Source organism: Solanum tuberosum, unplaced genomic scaffold, assembly GCF_000226075.1.
Source record: "Solanum tuberosum cultivar DM 1-3 516 R44 unplaced genomic scaffold, SolTub_3.0 scf00278, whole genome shotgun sequence".
Taxonomy (NCBI): Eukaryota; Viridiplantae; Streptophyta; class Magnoliopsida; order Solanales; family Solanaceae; genus Solanum; species Solanum tuberosum.
Window position 1 is genome coordinate 133,391 of NW_006239215.1, and position 15,847 is coordinate 149,237.

General features: G+C 34.6%; 1 protein-coding gene across 1 annotated transcript; it reads right to left on the minus strand.

Moving 5' to 3' along the window:
• Nucleotides 1–214: 214 nt before the first annotated feature.
• On the minus strand, nt 215–8,299 carry LOC107062976 (homeobox-leucine zipper protein ROC6-like). Its single transcript, XM_015314307.1, has 9 exons — nt 8,166–8,299; nt 7,958–8,075; nt 7,359–7,862; nt 6,993–7,094; nt 6,688–6,900; nt 5,593–5,755; nt 5,142–5,500; nt 4,794–5,042; nt 215–448 (listed from the first exon to the last, which is right to left on the minus strand). The coding sequence occupies exons 1-9, from the start codon at nt 8,297–8,299 to the stop codon at nt 215–217; spliced, it is 2,076 nt and encodes a 691-aa protein (XP_015169793.1).
• Between the last annotated feature and the right edge of the window lie 7,548 nt (nt 8,300–15,847).

Sequence of the window (15,847 nt, forward strand, 5' to 3'; positions counted from 1 at the left end):
AATCTTCCCATAAGAGTTTGCCACTGCATGTTTCATTCCTAGTCTTCTTCTACATTCTTCAAGCCCTTGCCAATCTTCAAAGGGTTCCATTAAACCCATAAATCAGTATTGTTGTCTTTTATGCATTTGGATTAATCTAGTAAACGCCTTTTGGGTATTTACCGACCTAATATTCCATATAAAGGCTTTCATTGATGCTTAGAGTTTTTTATTATCATTCTCTTTGACTGCCTAGATGAAGCTTTCTCCTTGCAATATCTTTTTCTCCTTGCTTCTTCTTTTTAGTATACTTCTCCCTTAATTTGTTAATCTGCTTAGGAGATAAATCCCCTTCTATAGCCACCTTGGTAATGTTTGGTGCTATATCTGCTCTATCCAAGGTGACCTCCTTTTTTTCCCCATTGTCTCTAAAATCACCATCATTCTGAATAGCTAATGATAGGGCTTCCTACATATCTTGAGAAAATTATTTGATGATTCCTACGAACCTGGGATGTGTTTTTTAGTCAGTATACATATTAGATTTTTTTCTATGATGTTTCGAATGAGTTGTGAGATTTATTACGGGGATTAAGCTGTTTTAGCTATGGCTGCTGCACATGTTCTGGTGCAATCAAACTTGTGCCCTACGTGCTACACAAGCGAAGACGCCAAAGCAGAAGACACTTTTGTAAGCTTTTGGGAGCGATATTCTATGGCTTCTACAAGAATCATTGTGGTAATAGTGATTTATCCCTAATCAAGAGATCATTATTCTTAACATGATTTTGGGGTTTGAGAGCCAGGTTTAAACCAATTTCTATGAGGTTTTGCTAGATATTTTGTGGGGCTAGATTCAAGCCCTTTATTTACGTTTTCCTTACAAATCTTTCATCTAATTTGTGATTTAGTAGGTGGTTGGAATTGAGGATTTTGGGTTTTTTTTTACCCTAAACTTGATATGATAAAATTCTTTGATTTGGGGGTCAAATTATGACTAGATTTAGCTTATTTTTGATGTGTGAGCTCCCCGACTTCTAGATAAAGCAATTTAAAAATAAAATTCCACTGACACGGAGGCTTGGGGTTGAATTTCCTTGCTTTTAAGTGGAAATTTAGTATGACTATATGGGTGTGTACGAACTTGCTTATATGCTCACCTAAATTATATAATTGACAAGTTTCAAACCGTTCGAAGGCGTTGAGAAAGGGAGAATTTCTAACTTGACTTATTAGACACCGATTAGTAAATCTTTGAGTCTCTTTATTTTACAATTATGAATTTCTACTGTAAAGATTTACTAAATTAAGGTGTAATGGATGCGCTAAACTCTATCACCTGCAAAAGGAAATATCAAGTTTAGTACAAGGAAACAATGATGTTGCAGGATATTTCACCAAGCTCAAACGTTTGTGGGATGAGCTAGATTCTCTGTTTAAATTATATGACAAGCATTTATGCGTGTAAGTATGCCATGATATGGATAGTTGATGTTTTCTTTATGAATTGATGACTTATATGACTTTGTGAGCTTAATTCATAGCATGTTGACTTGGATGTTTGTCACGATCCAAATATACCTTAAACGTGACATGACCTATTGAATCTCGAGAGGTCATACACAAGACACTTGACATACATTACACATATGGAATTATGAGATTAGAGATTTAAAGCAATAATTGTTTCATAGCATAAGGTTAGTTTGAACAAAAGCGTGAAATCATAACTATGTCTTGACAAGTCATTCTAAAAACCAACATAATAATGGTTGGGACGTAACCCATACAACACGTACAAAGTCTGAAAACTAAAGACATATAAGAATGTAGCATAGGTTACATAACAATCAGAACATGGGGACTCATTAGTCTTCACAATAAATCAATATACTAGCCACGAGCGGGAGGAGAAAGACTATATTATGAGACAATGTGGGCAGAAGTATGCATTAGTACACGAAATATACCAAGTATTGGGAAATATCCATAAATGTAGACATGATATCATAAGAGGCTTAAAACATGAAATGCATGACCAAGTAGGACATTTAGAAGCTTAGAAAAGCTGGATCATAAGAAAACATGATACAAGGCCAATGCATTAGTACAAGGACATAACGTAAAAATTTAAGGAAAAATCATAGTACTTTTATGGGATATAAGCTTTAACCGACAATAGACCATGTGAGCTATAATATGGATTTGGTGTAACTATTATACCAAAAAGAGAGAGTCTACTTGTCAAGGTAGAACTTTGTATCATATCATTAATGCTATGTGGATCCACTAGATAGGTCATTTAAAACAATCCTACGGCAACACGTAGTTTGGGACTAGAGATTGTTACTGGAGACTACCCTATTTTGAGCCTCCACCTCTATGTCCTCTCGGTGATCCCAACGGAATAGATAAAGTCAATTATCAAAGATTAACTTTAGGAAAGGAAATAACCAAAATACCAATCCCAAATCATAAAGTCATATAAGAGTAGCTCCTTTCAAAACAATGATTTTATAACTTCATTCATATAGACACCTACCTTACTAAGAATAAAAATTCACGATATTCTTTCAAATTTTGAGAAAACCTTTCACAAATCATTGATACTTAACTTAAAAGCATCATTAAATCATACCTTCACCCTTTCATAAAACATACATAAAAATCCCTTATCAATTCATGATCCTAGTTCATAGTTCAGTAGTTGAAAATCAAAGCATAAAGCATGGGTCCATATAAAATCAATTATATATCATGTAATTAAGTTAAGCCACGAAAAATAAGGTAGAATGACATCAGTTGAATCATATTCAAAAGGACTCATGAGGATTGACATAAAACCCTAATTGAATTGGGTGAAATTTAGTTGGAGATTAAAGTTCATGTTTAGATTCAATGGATGAAAAGGATACATCGGTAAATTCCTACGTACCTTGGCAATCAAATCCCTAAGAATTTGGAGAAGAAACCTACAAGTTTGTTGAAACCCTAAGATGCTTCCTTGAGAGCTCTTGAGAGGATTTGGAGAAGATGCCGTAGGAGTTTTGAGGGTTTTGTGAGTGAATGAGAGGGATGAGTACTAATTTGAAGGGTATAAATAGTTATAGGGATAGTTATAGGGCCAAAATGACATAGTTTAGGGGTTGGGTAGATAGGAAAAGACTAAAACATCCTTCATTAAATTCTGCCAGACAGGGCCTACGGCTTCGACCTACAGTCAATAAAAATTTCTATGGACCGTACTAGTCAGATGTAGATCACTTAGTGGGATGCAATATTTGTGATTGATTCCACGAGACCTTCATACGGCCTGTCCAGCATTCTACGACCCGTAGATACCTATCCGTAGAACCCCTGTTCAACCCCAAAATTTCTTCATGTCTGGATCACCCTATGGATCCGTCCTACGACCCGTAGACCATTGTAAGACCCGTCTTAACTAGTCGTAGGTCAGTTACTGTGACTTGACATTTTCCAAATATCAACCCAAGTACGACTTCCTTCCTACAACCCATAGGATTTTTGCGGTCCGTAGATAGGACTTTTAGAACCTGTTTCAATGATATTTTTCTACAACTTTTCCTTTTCATTTCGACTTTTCAACTTCAAAGGTTTTAGAATGTTTATGTGCAAACTTGATATTAATGAATTGATATTAGCTGGAGGCTGGCATATGAAATGCTTACTTGAAAATTCTTTCACTTTTCTATTTTCATTATAGAATGATGTAATTTATGATTGTTTGTGCTGAGGATTGAATTCGGTGTATGATTTGTTGTGTTGAAACTACATCTCATGCACATTGACATTGAAAAAGTGAAAGATAAATTACGATACAGGATCACCCAGTATATTCACAGTGTATAGGATTTATCCAAGGGTGTTGCATCTAAGGATATTCCCTAGTATTCTATATATGGTGTTGCATCTAAGATAAATTACAAATGCATTTCATTACATCATCATGACATTACATATTAATTTTTGGTGTTGTAATGGCTAAGTGATTAAGAAAGTGTCTTGTTAGCATCTTTGAATGTATTTATGGTAAAATATTGTTCTTACACTTGCTTAGGTGTGATTTAAGAAATGTTATATAGGCTGAAATTAAACAAATACAACACTTTTATTTATGTTCCTTATTCATCATAAAATTCTTCATTGTTTAAACAATGTAATATTTTGTGGCAACTAAACACTAGAATATTACATGAATATTTCTATACCAAATGCTACTTAATGCACCTTTTTTAGGTGACGACAAGTTATTTTCTTTTACAACTATTTCATTCAATTTCTATTTTCCCACTATTCAAAGTGACAAACTTAAAATTTATCACCATTCTCAAGACATCACTCTCAAATGGTAGGATTTACCACCAAATTTGGAATTTAAATTTATGCTAATTTTCACTCATTTTATAAGACCAGGACCACTCATAATAAAACAAAATCAAACAAACAATAGATCATCAGAAAAGAGGATTTCTAGGTAAACTTAAAATAGTATGATACAATAACAACACATTATCATTCAAACTGAAAAAATATTCAAACAAAAAAAAACAATTCATGTAGCATCTCATCTTTTAAAAAATGACATATATAGAAAGAAAGAGACAACTCTTTATCTTTGGAGGCATATCAGCCAATACTAAACTTCTATTCGTCTTGGAGTATCACTTGCATTTGAGAGCCATTTTGATCTTACGAATTGTATGACATATGAGGTCGTTTGCTTCTTTGATCGACTGTTTAGGAAGACTTGTAGTAGCAAGGTTTTCCAACAACATTTGAAACCCTATAGTCACCAGTGACCCACCATAGACTCCATTATCGTTCTTTTCAAAAATGTCATTATCGTTATCAACTGCAGAATAATCTTGAACTATTGATATACCATTGGGCAAGAGACCAACAAATGAAGAGTCCCCCTCTTTCATCACCATATTGATATCTTGAGAACCAACAGTTGCATACACTAAAAGAGAACCAGTTGTATCTGTGCATGTATCTTGGAAAATCAGCATGTTGTTTTGCTTAGCACTGGTGCTATCCCCCTACATGTTGAAGCCAAACAAATAACGTATTTATAAATAAAAAACATTCAAAAAATGATCCTATCGTATTTTTAGAAAATAAAAAAATTCATAACTCACATCAGCACGTAAAAGATAGATGCTACTTTCAAGATTTTGATCCTTGGAAACGCGTACCAACTCTTGAATTGGACCATTACAGGACAAAACATCCCATTGACTCCTCGTTTTGTTATTAATAAAGAATTCGAACAAATGTTGTTGTTTCACTGGTAACCTTATTGTCTTTATGGCACATAACACTATGCCGATAGGTTCAGTATGATCACCAATGCTCGTCCTCATCATCAATTTTGCATCTACTCCATTTTCTAATTGAACTATTTCCCACTTGTGAGTAGTTGCACAAACTGCTGCACAAAATTTGCGAGTCATGCTTTGAGCCAACATCCGTATACCTATATGATCCTTTGAAACAACTGCAACAAATGAAACATCATTAGAATCAATTTTTTTAGTCAAAACTCAAAAGTGATATAAAAAGCCCCTATAAAAGAATTTTCATGATTACTTGTGGGATCAACAAATGATTTCATCACTCTTAGAAATTCAGATTGCCTTTGCAAACCGGCTATACACCTTTGTGCACCAAATACTAGACCTGTCTTGACCAAAGGGCGGTACAAATGGTGGACATGATTTTCATTATATTGCATATGCTCGATCCAAATAACCTGAAAAAATCATATCAATATTAAACCTCTAGGAAATTAAATACGAGTTTGCACCCAATATAGACCTAATTATCAATTAAAATATAACATAGACTTTGTTTGAGATAACTTAACAAACACAATAACCATAGCAACTTATCAATGACAAGGCATATATTCTTCAAAAAGATTTTTAGTGTTCTTGCCAATAAATATTAGTGAAAGAAGTGTGCATAATTTGGATCCTTGCATGTTAGCATGATGTGAGATGTAGAAGGTAAAGGAAGATTTTAGGCTATTCTTTGCAAAAGAAAGAAATAGATTTATGTATCTAAATGTATTAATTTGAATAAACATAGGATAGAGCAAGATAAAATAAGAGCAGAAGGCCAAGCATAAAAAATAGTTCTCTATCAAAAGAGGATTCCATACAATTACTATTAGCTGCATCCATCAAAGCTAAAAGAAAATTAAAATAAATGATTCAAGCCTTTTATTTTGATACTTTTCATTTTGGATAAAATAAATTATGAGCTATATTGAGCGATGCAAAATAGAATTAGTATATATGATAATAATAAATACTAATGCATAGAAAACACAATACAAGAAATGTGTGGGGTCATAATCACTTGCCTTACATGTGAGAGAAATACGCTATATCAAATATAAAAATACAGAGGATTTACATTTATGCATTGATCTTAACTTTACGGATACAAGATAAAGAGTACTTTCAATGATCTCATTTTTGATTAAGAGTGACTAATTAAGAAAATAGCTATGAAATAAGATAGGAGCGTAATTTCAAGAAATCATAAAGAAAAAATGGAATCCTATAAGTAAATATAGATTGAACTGCGAATATGAGAAACCTAGCTCGTTAAATTTCAAAAAATTATACAAGCCTACATGGGAGATAAAATGGAAAAACAATTTTAAGTTAGAATTACCTTAGAGTAACCATCAACCATATCTTGAATAATACAACCAGAAGGGAGTCTTCGACAGCTTTGAATTTCACATTGTTGTGAACCTTTTTGGATGGTGTCAATAGACACATCCACAACAACCCATAAACCTTCAGCATGTTTTTGACAGAAGCGAAGACATTTTATTTCACAAGAAGGAATCATATCAGAAATAATTTGTAATTCAGATACAATCTGCAAATCAATATTTCAAACTCTCAATATAGAAAATGAAAGAATAAACAAAATATGTTAATTTCATCATAATATTGAGTACGAAAAAGTACCAATAGTAGAGCACCACTCTTGTTTCCACTTATGCCTCGAGAAATCACCTCAATAGTATTTGTTTTACCGACAATACATGGGAACATATCCATCCATTGATCCTACAAAGAGAAAGTCATAGTTCAGAGCAAGAAAAATAATAATAGATCAACACATGTGTTCATGACGTGAAAGTTACACTTAATTGATTAAAAATATGCAACAACCAATTACATAGAAAAGTAAGAATAAAGCTAAAACTATTTTAAAAAATGAAGCAACAATTTTTTATACTAAAAAGAGGTAAGAAATTATTAGATGAAAGTTCTTAAAAAAAATTTATGAGAGAAGGAAAACACTGTATTTAAGATGAAGAACATACGCACCTTATTCATCAACGTTTCCACCAATGTCTGGCTATTGTGAACCATTTTACATGTTGCTCTTGTGGCTTCAGTTATGAAATGTTCGGGTTTCATACTGATAATTGGGGTAAAAGCACTATCATATTCCTTAAGGTTTAATGTTTCCCCATCTCCATCCAAGTTTCTAAACCAAAGAGGTTCCCCATTCTGGGCGAGCTTTAGCAACTCATCCGAGGCATCCAAAGCAAGATTCAATAATGTTGACTTATCAAATGTTCCTTCTAATGACGTTGTTGGATCATAAAGTTTCTCCACCTCGTTGGTGAGCCTCTTAACTTCATCTTCGAGTTGGGCTTGCTCGTTCTTTAATTGATGTTCATCGACATTTATGTTCATACTAATAGTTTTACCATGACATTGACCACAAGTTGGACTTTTCATCATCTCCTTCATTGAAATATACTCTGTGTGAAGTTTGTCATATTCTTGTTTCAATAATTTGCTTTCATGTTGTTCCGATTGCGACTGATCAAAACACATAATTCACTTTCTTAATTACTCACACAAAGTTCACACAATAATAACATTGAGTAAGGAAGATAAAGCATATGATGTATCACCTTCATTCGGGATCTTTTATTTTGGAACCAATAATTCACTTGTTTGCTACCCATGGACAATTTTGTTGCGAGTTCTAGTCTTATTGTTGCATCAGGATATCGATCCTCTTTGAAAGCACTGATACCAATGAGACAAGCAAATGAAGAAAAAATGTAATTAATATAAACAAATTAAAAAGTATTCAAAAACAATTGAACCAATACGCACACTTCAAGCTCTTGAATTTGTTTGTCACTATGTTTCATCCTTTTTGATGATTTACCACGTTGGGAATCTAGTTCATCTCCAGATACAAGCTCGTTCTCATTTTCTTTCTCAGACATGTCCTTCTGATCTTCCATCTTTGATTTCTGCATCAATCTAGGATGTATCAATATAATTGAATATCATATGTGACTATAAAAATATCAAGATTCAGAATCGTTTATGTAAGTTAAGCAAATGAAAAGAAATTAAATATTTATTCAATTTTTTTGGATTTTCTATACTTTGATCAATTTTACTGACCGCTAGATTACACCTAACAAAAAATGACATATATCAAGAGAATACGAAGAGAAAAAGTGATGACTCTTCAGGTTATTTTCTTCATTTTTAGATCTTTTCAGTGGTTAGAGCTTTTCTGTAGCCATCCCTAGTCATTTATGACTTACTAGGACTGACAGGTCAGACGTTGGGTCATTCTTTTGAGTTTTGTGCAAGTTTGGAGCCTTTGAAACTTGAACGGTTGACTACGGTCAAAATTTTAAGAAGACAACCTCAGAACGCAATTTCGATCATCTCACTAGCTTCAGAAGGACCATTTTGGGCTAGGGGCATTGTTGGTTCAGGCTCTGAGACTTCTGACTTGAGTTTATGCCGTCAGACATTTTAACTTTGAAGCTTAAGCCACAGTTTGAATTTTGTCAACATTTTTGGTAAACATGCTCAAATAAGAATTACATCAGTGTGTTGGCTCCGGAATGTCGAGTTTGATCTAGAACGTCCTTTCGTGCTATTCTTGAGGCTTCTGATTTCATTTTGAGCCTTCTTGTGACTTTTAGATTAAAATGGAACTTGGGTGTGAGATCACTTTTTGTGAAACGACCTTGGATGGAAGTTTCAATGGTTCCATTAAGTCTGGAATGCCAAATTCTATGAGGTAGAATATTTCATTTGCGCGCACGGGTTCCAAACAAATCTCGGGCTCCCCATTAGAGAATTGGAGTTTGAGCAAACCAGCTAAAGTCCGTATAACTTGTGAAGGGTTTTAGCGGCCAGATTGTAGGCCTTTAAAAACTGAATTCGACTTTTAGCGACAATTTTTGGCTATTAAAATCCTAATGTTTCAGCTTCAGCCCTCATTTTGAAAGTGCGATATCTCGAGCTTGGAAGCTCCGATTGAGATGATTCAAAGTCATGGACATCCATAATCTTCGTGGCTACGCGTTGGAGTGCTCGGGAAATGGCGGGGTCTCTCTTTTGTGTTCTTTAATTGGTGATTTTGATGCATGTGGTGGTTTGGGATCTTCTGTGGATTGAACTGAGCCCCGTTTTGGGACATACGATCGGTTAGTCATTTAGGAATTCTTGATGAAGTTAATTTTGGGATTTTCGATGCGGGTCCCACATTCTTGCATTGACTCGATTTTGGGTTCATTTCTAATTGTTGCAATTTTAGAATCAAAACGTCTGTAATGACATTGTGATCGATAATTTGATAGAGTTGCAGTGTTCAGAGGCATTTTGGAAGAGGATAGCTCGTGTGTGGTGATTTGGAGCACTCATGATTGGCTTTGAGGTAGGCTTAAAATTATTTTCTTGATTGAGTGTCTTTGATAATGCCTAGTATAGATTTCATGTAATTTTAGATTGTAATTATTGGGTATTTAGTTTTCCTCTTGTTATTCCATCCTTTTTTTATTTATTTCGTAGGAGCCTTGGGCTTAGTGTGGGTGTTGGGTTTAGGCTTGTAGCTTCGCTTGTGGTGTAGATGATCTTGCTTATCCTTGTTAGGATTGAACTTTGCGGTCTTAGATTAAGCTGAACCTTAGGTGCTTTAGATTGTGTTTTATTGCCCTCGTAGTTATGATTTGCTCCTTGTGGGGCTTGTATTGGATTGTTCTCCTTGTGTTGGTGCTTACGACCTTGGCGGCTCGTTGTAGCCATGGGTCGGTCCTAGCTATGCTCAATCAGGGACTGGAGCAATATGATTGGGGTAGGTGTCGTCTCTTGAGTTGGTTCCCCATTTTATTGATTTGAGACCTCTTTTTTGGTCCCTTCACTTGTTGTTTAGCGGTATACCTGTTTTACTATTACTTGAGCTTGATTATGTTGTTGTGCCCGAGGCCGTATGCGAGGACCATCTGGATCATAGGTTAGTACACTTCCGTTTGGTAGTCTGTTGCTTATAATGGCTCCGGGCTAAGGGTTAGGCTTACCTACTTGGGGTATAGTAGGTGTCATCATGACATGAGAAATCAGATCGTGACAGGAAATGTATGTAATTTTTTTTTGTTGAAGTCTAATAGAAAAAACATAGATTGAGGAAAAGTTAAACATTTGTTGGGACATAAATGGAGTGCCTAGACGTACTAGAAAAACATAGATTGATGAAGAGTTAAAACATTTTTGTATGGACTGTCAATTAGTAATGATGAATCCAAAAGTCATAAATATAGAATCCAAATCCCTTATTTTGTTACATTAACGAACTGACAAACTCAATTCACCAACCCAATATGTCATTATCAATAAATTTAACTTAGTTCTTATGATTTTTAGGTGTCCTGTAAGGCATATCTTATAAAATATAGAAAACTGTCTTATATCTATAAAGCATCTAAGATAATCTTAAACAAATAACAAAATTAATGAAAATTACTATACATTTTTAATTACTATACAAATGTTGCTCCACTGGATTAATCGATTGATTGTACTTGGGTTCTCAACGAAAAGTGGCATCATTACAAGTAATTTTTTTTTGACAACATAAGAAGGATCTAATTGGATCAGAAGATGTAAATTATCTATTGATCCACTATTTTTTTTTTTTGTTTCTATGATGCAAGATATCTGTGAACTCATTTAATTAATTTTTTTTATGTGTACCTTTAGGTATGTAGGTCAATATCCCAAACATCAATATTTAAAGATACCAAAGTCTGAGTTATTTTTGTTCATATTTTAACAAATATATGTTTTAATGACCCTCTTGGTTATTTTTGTGCAAAAACCTTCTTTTCATCATTTAGAGTGTAGTTATAGAGGCCTGGGACTGATAGCTCGATCATGGTCATTCATTTGATTTTTTATGCAAGTTTCTATGCTCTAGAGCCTTTAAAACTTGAACGGTTGATTTCGGTTAAAAGTTCATGAAGACGGTCTCAGAATGCAATTCTAATGGTCCAATCAACTCCAGAATATTAAGAACCAAACACGATTAGCTCTCACTCTAAGTTTGTAAATTCATTTGTGAGAGCATTGGGACTACGAAATTTGTGGTTCAAAGTTTGGGCTACGCATTAAAGTAGTTAGGGAGCATTGAGGAGCATTAGTTCGAGGTATTTTCAACCCCAAAGGTGCTGCCCAACCCTTGTCTTTAGCTTAATTGATGTTTGTGTTGCATGTGGTTATTCGCTGCATTTCGAGGCCCAAATTGTATTCCGTTTTTGGATACAAGTTCGAGGAGGTAACTAGGACCTTTTGACGGAGTCAATTTCAGAATCTTCAATGTGTGTCCCTCTTTTCCCATTTTGATCTCAATTTGGGTCTATTTCCATTTCCTGTGAATTTAGGTTTTAAACAACCTTATTAATGTTGTGATTCTATAATTGATAGCATGGAAGCATTCAATGGTCGTTCGGAAGGAAAAAGATTTGGAGCAAGACCGTTCAACCTAAAGGTAGGGTACTACTTTTCATTCCTTAGATTGAGCTTGAATTTGTTTGAAAGCATATTTCAGGTTTTTATCGGGCTTTTCAAACTAGAAGCATGTCAATTAATAATTGTGATCATCCTTACCTTGTGGTATACCTTCGTTGCTGTTATTATTGATTAGCTTAAGCATGTTTCTTAGTCTAGACTTTGACTAGTGATTTTCTTAGACTTGCGTAGTTTGGAACCACTTGGCCTCAGTTTAGCCCCTATGTCATTTTGAATGACTTAGCTCCCTGTAGACCGGTGTATCAGACTTGGGTCTGATAGAATGAGTCTTAGAATAGGCATTGACTCAACCTTGATGACCTTATATCCATCCCCTCTCTCTCTATGGCCCCGTGGTTTACGACTGAGATATATGGCTTCACTTGGCGACTTTGAATCTAGAGTTGGTTCGGTTTGGAGTATTGCGCTGAATACTTCGGAGTGGAAGTTGTTCCATGGTGGTTCTATGATGATTATTTGACATGGGATCCTTTGAAAACTATTATAGTCTCAGACTCGAGGTCTGGATATTTGATCTACAGTCGCAGTCCATTGTTCGGGCTCTTTTATCCTTATTAAGTTGATAGATATCGACTAGATCCTATTGGATACTTTGGAGGCCTATCTGCGGTTCGAGGTTCGGGCAAAGCACTCCGTGGATTGGTGAGTTTATTGGCCCATTCAGAGGCTATCCACAGTTTAGGGTCTGGGCTATGTACTCCTTATCTATGGGAAAATCTTATTGGTTACTTGGGAGTCTATCTGCAGTTGGAGGTCCAGGCTACGCTTTCTGTGGCTCTAGACTCAATGATTTCACTCTTAATAGTTTTAGCTATTCTTTGTAGTTGTCGGACTTATGGGGTTCATTCAGGTTGTTACTTAAACTTGTGCACAAGTGTACCTTCTGGTTTTTTTGGGGGGGGGGGGGAATTAGGTTTAGTTAGTTGTACTAATTATTTCATTTATGTTCTTAGTACACTCGTGTGCATCTCTCTTAAGTTCCGCTCTTGACATCTGTTTGTATTTTATTCTAGCATTCTATATTGCTTTTACCTTTCTTGCTTAGTTGGCCTATGATACCGATTGCGTACATGTTATTTTGGTACTCATACTACATTTGACATTTGTTTTGTGATGTAGGTCCAAAAACTAGCTAGTTACCAGTGCTAAAATTCGAGTTTGTTGCAACTTTAGTTTAGAGGCGAAGGTGAGCACATGGTGTTTTAGACTTACATGACTAGGCTCTAGGAGGGATCTTTTATTGTATATATATATATTAGCTGCTTCTGTCTGTTCTTCTGTTTTTGTTACTTAATTGTCGCTTTTGCTTTATTTCTATCCTTACACTCATTACTTGTTGTTCTGAGTTATTGGTTGGCTTACCTACTGTGGGTTATAGTAGGTGACATCATGACTTGAAAAATATGACCACTTTGGATGGTTTCATGCTCACATACCAAAATATAATGATCAAATTATTTGTTCAAGAATCAATTCGATTTTTTAAAATTAAATACTCTAGTATTTTTTATATATGTTTATGATGCAAAAATATTATATTTTTATTAGATAAGGTTTTATACCACCAATTCTTTTATTTAAACATTTTACTAGCATTGTCGTATTTTGTTTCAAAATGAATTTTATTTCAAAGGTTGGTTATACATCTTCATCTGGGATTCATAATGTAAATATGATGTCTTCTCGATTGTTTATAGTTAATATTTTGTTTATATTACTTCAAAGTGAAACATAATAATTATATTTTTTGTTTTATATGTTCATTTGAAATTGAAAATACAAATCGGATATCCTCTTGATGGTTTACATTTAGTATTTTGCTTAAGTAAGACATAATAATTACTTTGTTGTTTTATGTTTCTATTTGGGATGAAAAATATAAAGTTAATATCTTCTCAATTGTTTATAACTGGTATTTTCTTTATCTTATTTAGAAGTGAAACATAATAGTTATTTTAATTTTATTGTTATAGATCTACAATCAATTTTTATATTTTATTGAAACTAGTAATCTAAGATAATAATAGAAATAGCAAATATATTCCATTATCATGGTTTCACTTAAACATCCCGATTGATTTCAAATGGTTATAATTATTTGTCAAAAATTGAAAAAAAATCATTTTAAATTTTAGATATATGACAATCATTTTTAGATGTGAAGTACATTATCTTTTTTTTAGAAAATACTAGATATGAAAGGGTTTGTTGAATCTGAACTACTCCATCAAAAGAATCACAAATACACTATTAGTAAAAACACAACACTTCTTCAGAGAGGATGATACTCTTGTTGATTATTTGGTAATTTCTTTTTGATTTTGTAGATTCTTATGAGTTCAACTCATTTAAGGAAGCGTACACAAGCAAAATGTAGGTAAAGATCTAATGCAATCTTCTAAAGTCTGAAGTAATTTCAGTTGGTATAGTACCACGAACCTGATAAGAGCGAAGAGGTGTCCAAAATGGTACTCAACTAAGATACAATAATTATACGATCAATAAAACCTTCAGAATGACGTAACACCTTCTCCAAGTAATACACACCTAATAAACTTTAGATGGTCTAATCTTTAGATGGTAATATTAATGTCCATATGAGATTACCTTAGGAGATGTACTTGAAGGTGATTATGATATATTTGAGAAAAAGAAGGTAAGATTGGTAGCTTCAGTAGTATTGGAACAAGATTATACAAGTCAGGATCAAATTCAACAAGCTAAAGCATAAAAAAATAAAGCAATCCACACAAGAATTGAATACAAAAGAATAAAGTCTCCCTACCTGAGCTCAGAAGAAGTTGGAGACTCTCAATGATGTTGTGTGAACCCAGGTCCAACCAAACATAGCCTAGATCTCTTCAACTCAAGGACGACTCACCCACAAGAGGAGAAGGTCAGTGTGGCGGCGATGACAAAAAAGGAGAAGAAGAGGAAAAATCAGTCAAGAAACCCTTCAAAAACCTTGTAGACTTTCCTTTTATTGTTTATATTGCTTTCTATTGTTGAGATGGGCCGGGTTTGGTTCATCTCTTTGATTCTGAACATATATTTTGGAAGATTGATTTCTAAATTTTAAAATTAGAAGAGTATTTACGAGAGAATTTTTGATATTAAACTGATCCACGAGATTTGAACTATTTCTTTATCCCGAAACATTTAATTTCTACCAATCTTGACTTCATATGCATGCTTTTGTTACAATTTGGTCTACCATTCATGATTTATGACAAAGCTATTAGATGGAGGCCACAGGGACCAAAAAAATTAAAGAAATGTAAAAAACTAAGGTCGTTTGGTAGAGTGTATTCAAAAAAATAATGCATGTATTAGCCTTGTGTATTACAGTACCTTATTTGGTACTCTCTTCTAATCTATGTATAACTAATGCTTGCATTAGTTATACACTCTATTGTGTGATAAACTGTGTATTGCTAATACCATAGATTTCTAGGTATTAGCAATGCAATTATTTGACTACTTCTTCTACAAATAGAGTTCTGACATCCTCCTTTATCTCACTAAGGCTTTGCACTGCCAACTATTAAATGGTTGCAAGAATACTAGTGTAACACCTTGGAAACCAGACTTAGAAAATGCAACAGAAAAACCAGCAGAACCAGTGAACCACGACAGGGTTCACGAACAGTGAGAGGGACAATGGTCAGTTGACCTGCCCGTGGACTCAACCCTTCCAGCAGAGGTGGACCACAGAGCCCTCACGGGTCGTGGACCACCTCACGGGCCGTACTGGCAATCGTGGGAGCCAGTCAAAGTCCACCAGACCCAGATGTTAGACCACGGGGCCCTTCACGGGCGGTGGTCCTGACGACGGACTGTGGTGGCACCCGTGGAAGCCCTCCCCAGTAACAACTTAGGAAAATGTCTAAGGGTCGACCCACGGACCGTAGGTCAGACCACGGGCCGCGGTCTTAGTCCGTGGATCAGATCTCTCGACAGCC

Excerpts from the sequence above, each read along its gene's own strand:
- LOC107062976 (XM_015314307.1), bottom strand. The coding sequence starts at position 8,299 with ATGGAAGATCAGAAGGACATGTCTGAGAAAGAAAATGAGAACGAGCTT. Across the intron at positions 6,901-6,992 it reads AGAGTGGTGCTCTACTATTG|ATTGTATCTGAATTACAAAT; the intron begins GTACTTTTTCGT and ends ATTGATTTGCAG. Across the intron at positions 5,043-5,141 it reads TCTATCTTTTACGTGCTGAT|GGGGATAGCACCAGTGCTAA; the intron begins GTGAGTTATGAA and ends TTCAACATGTAG.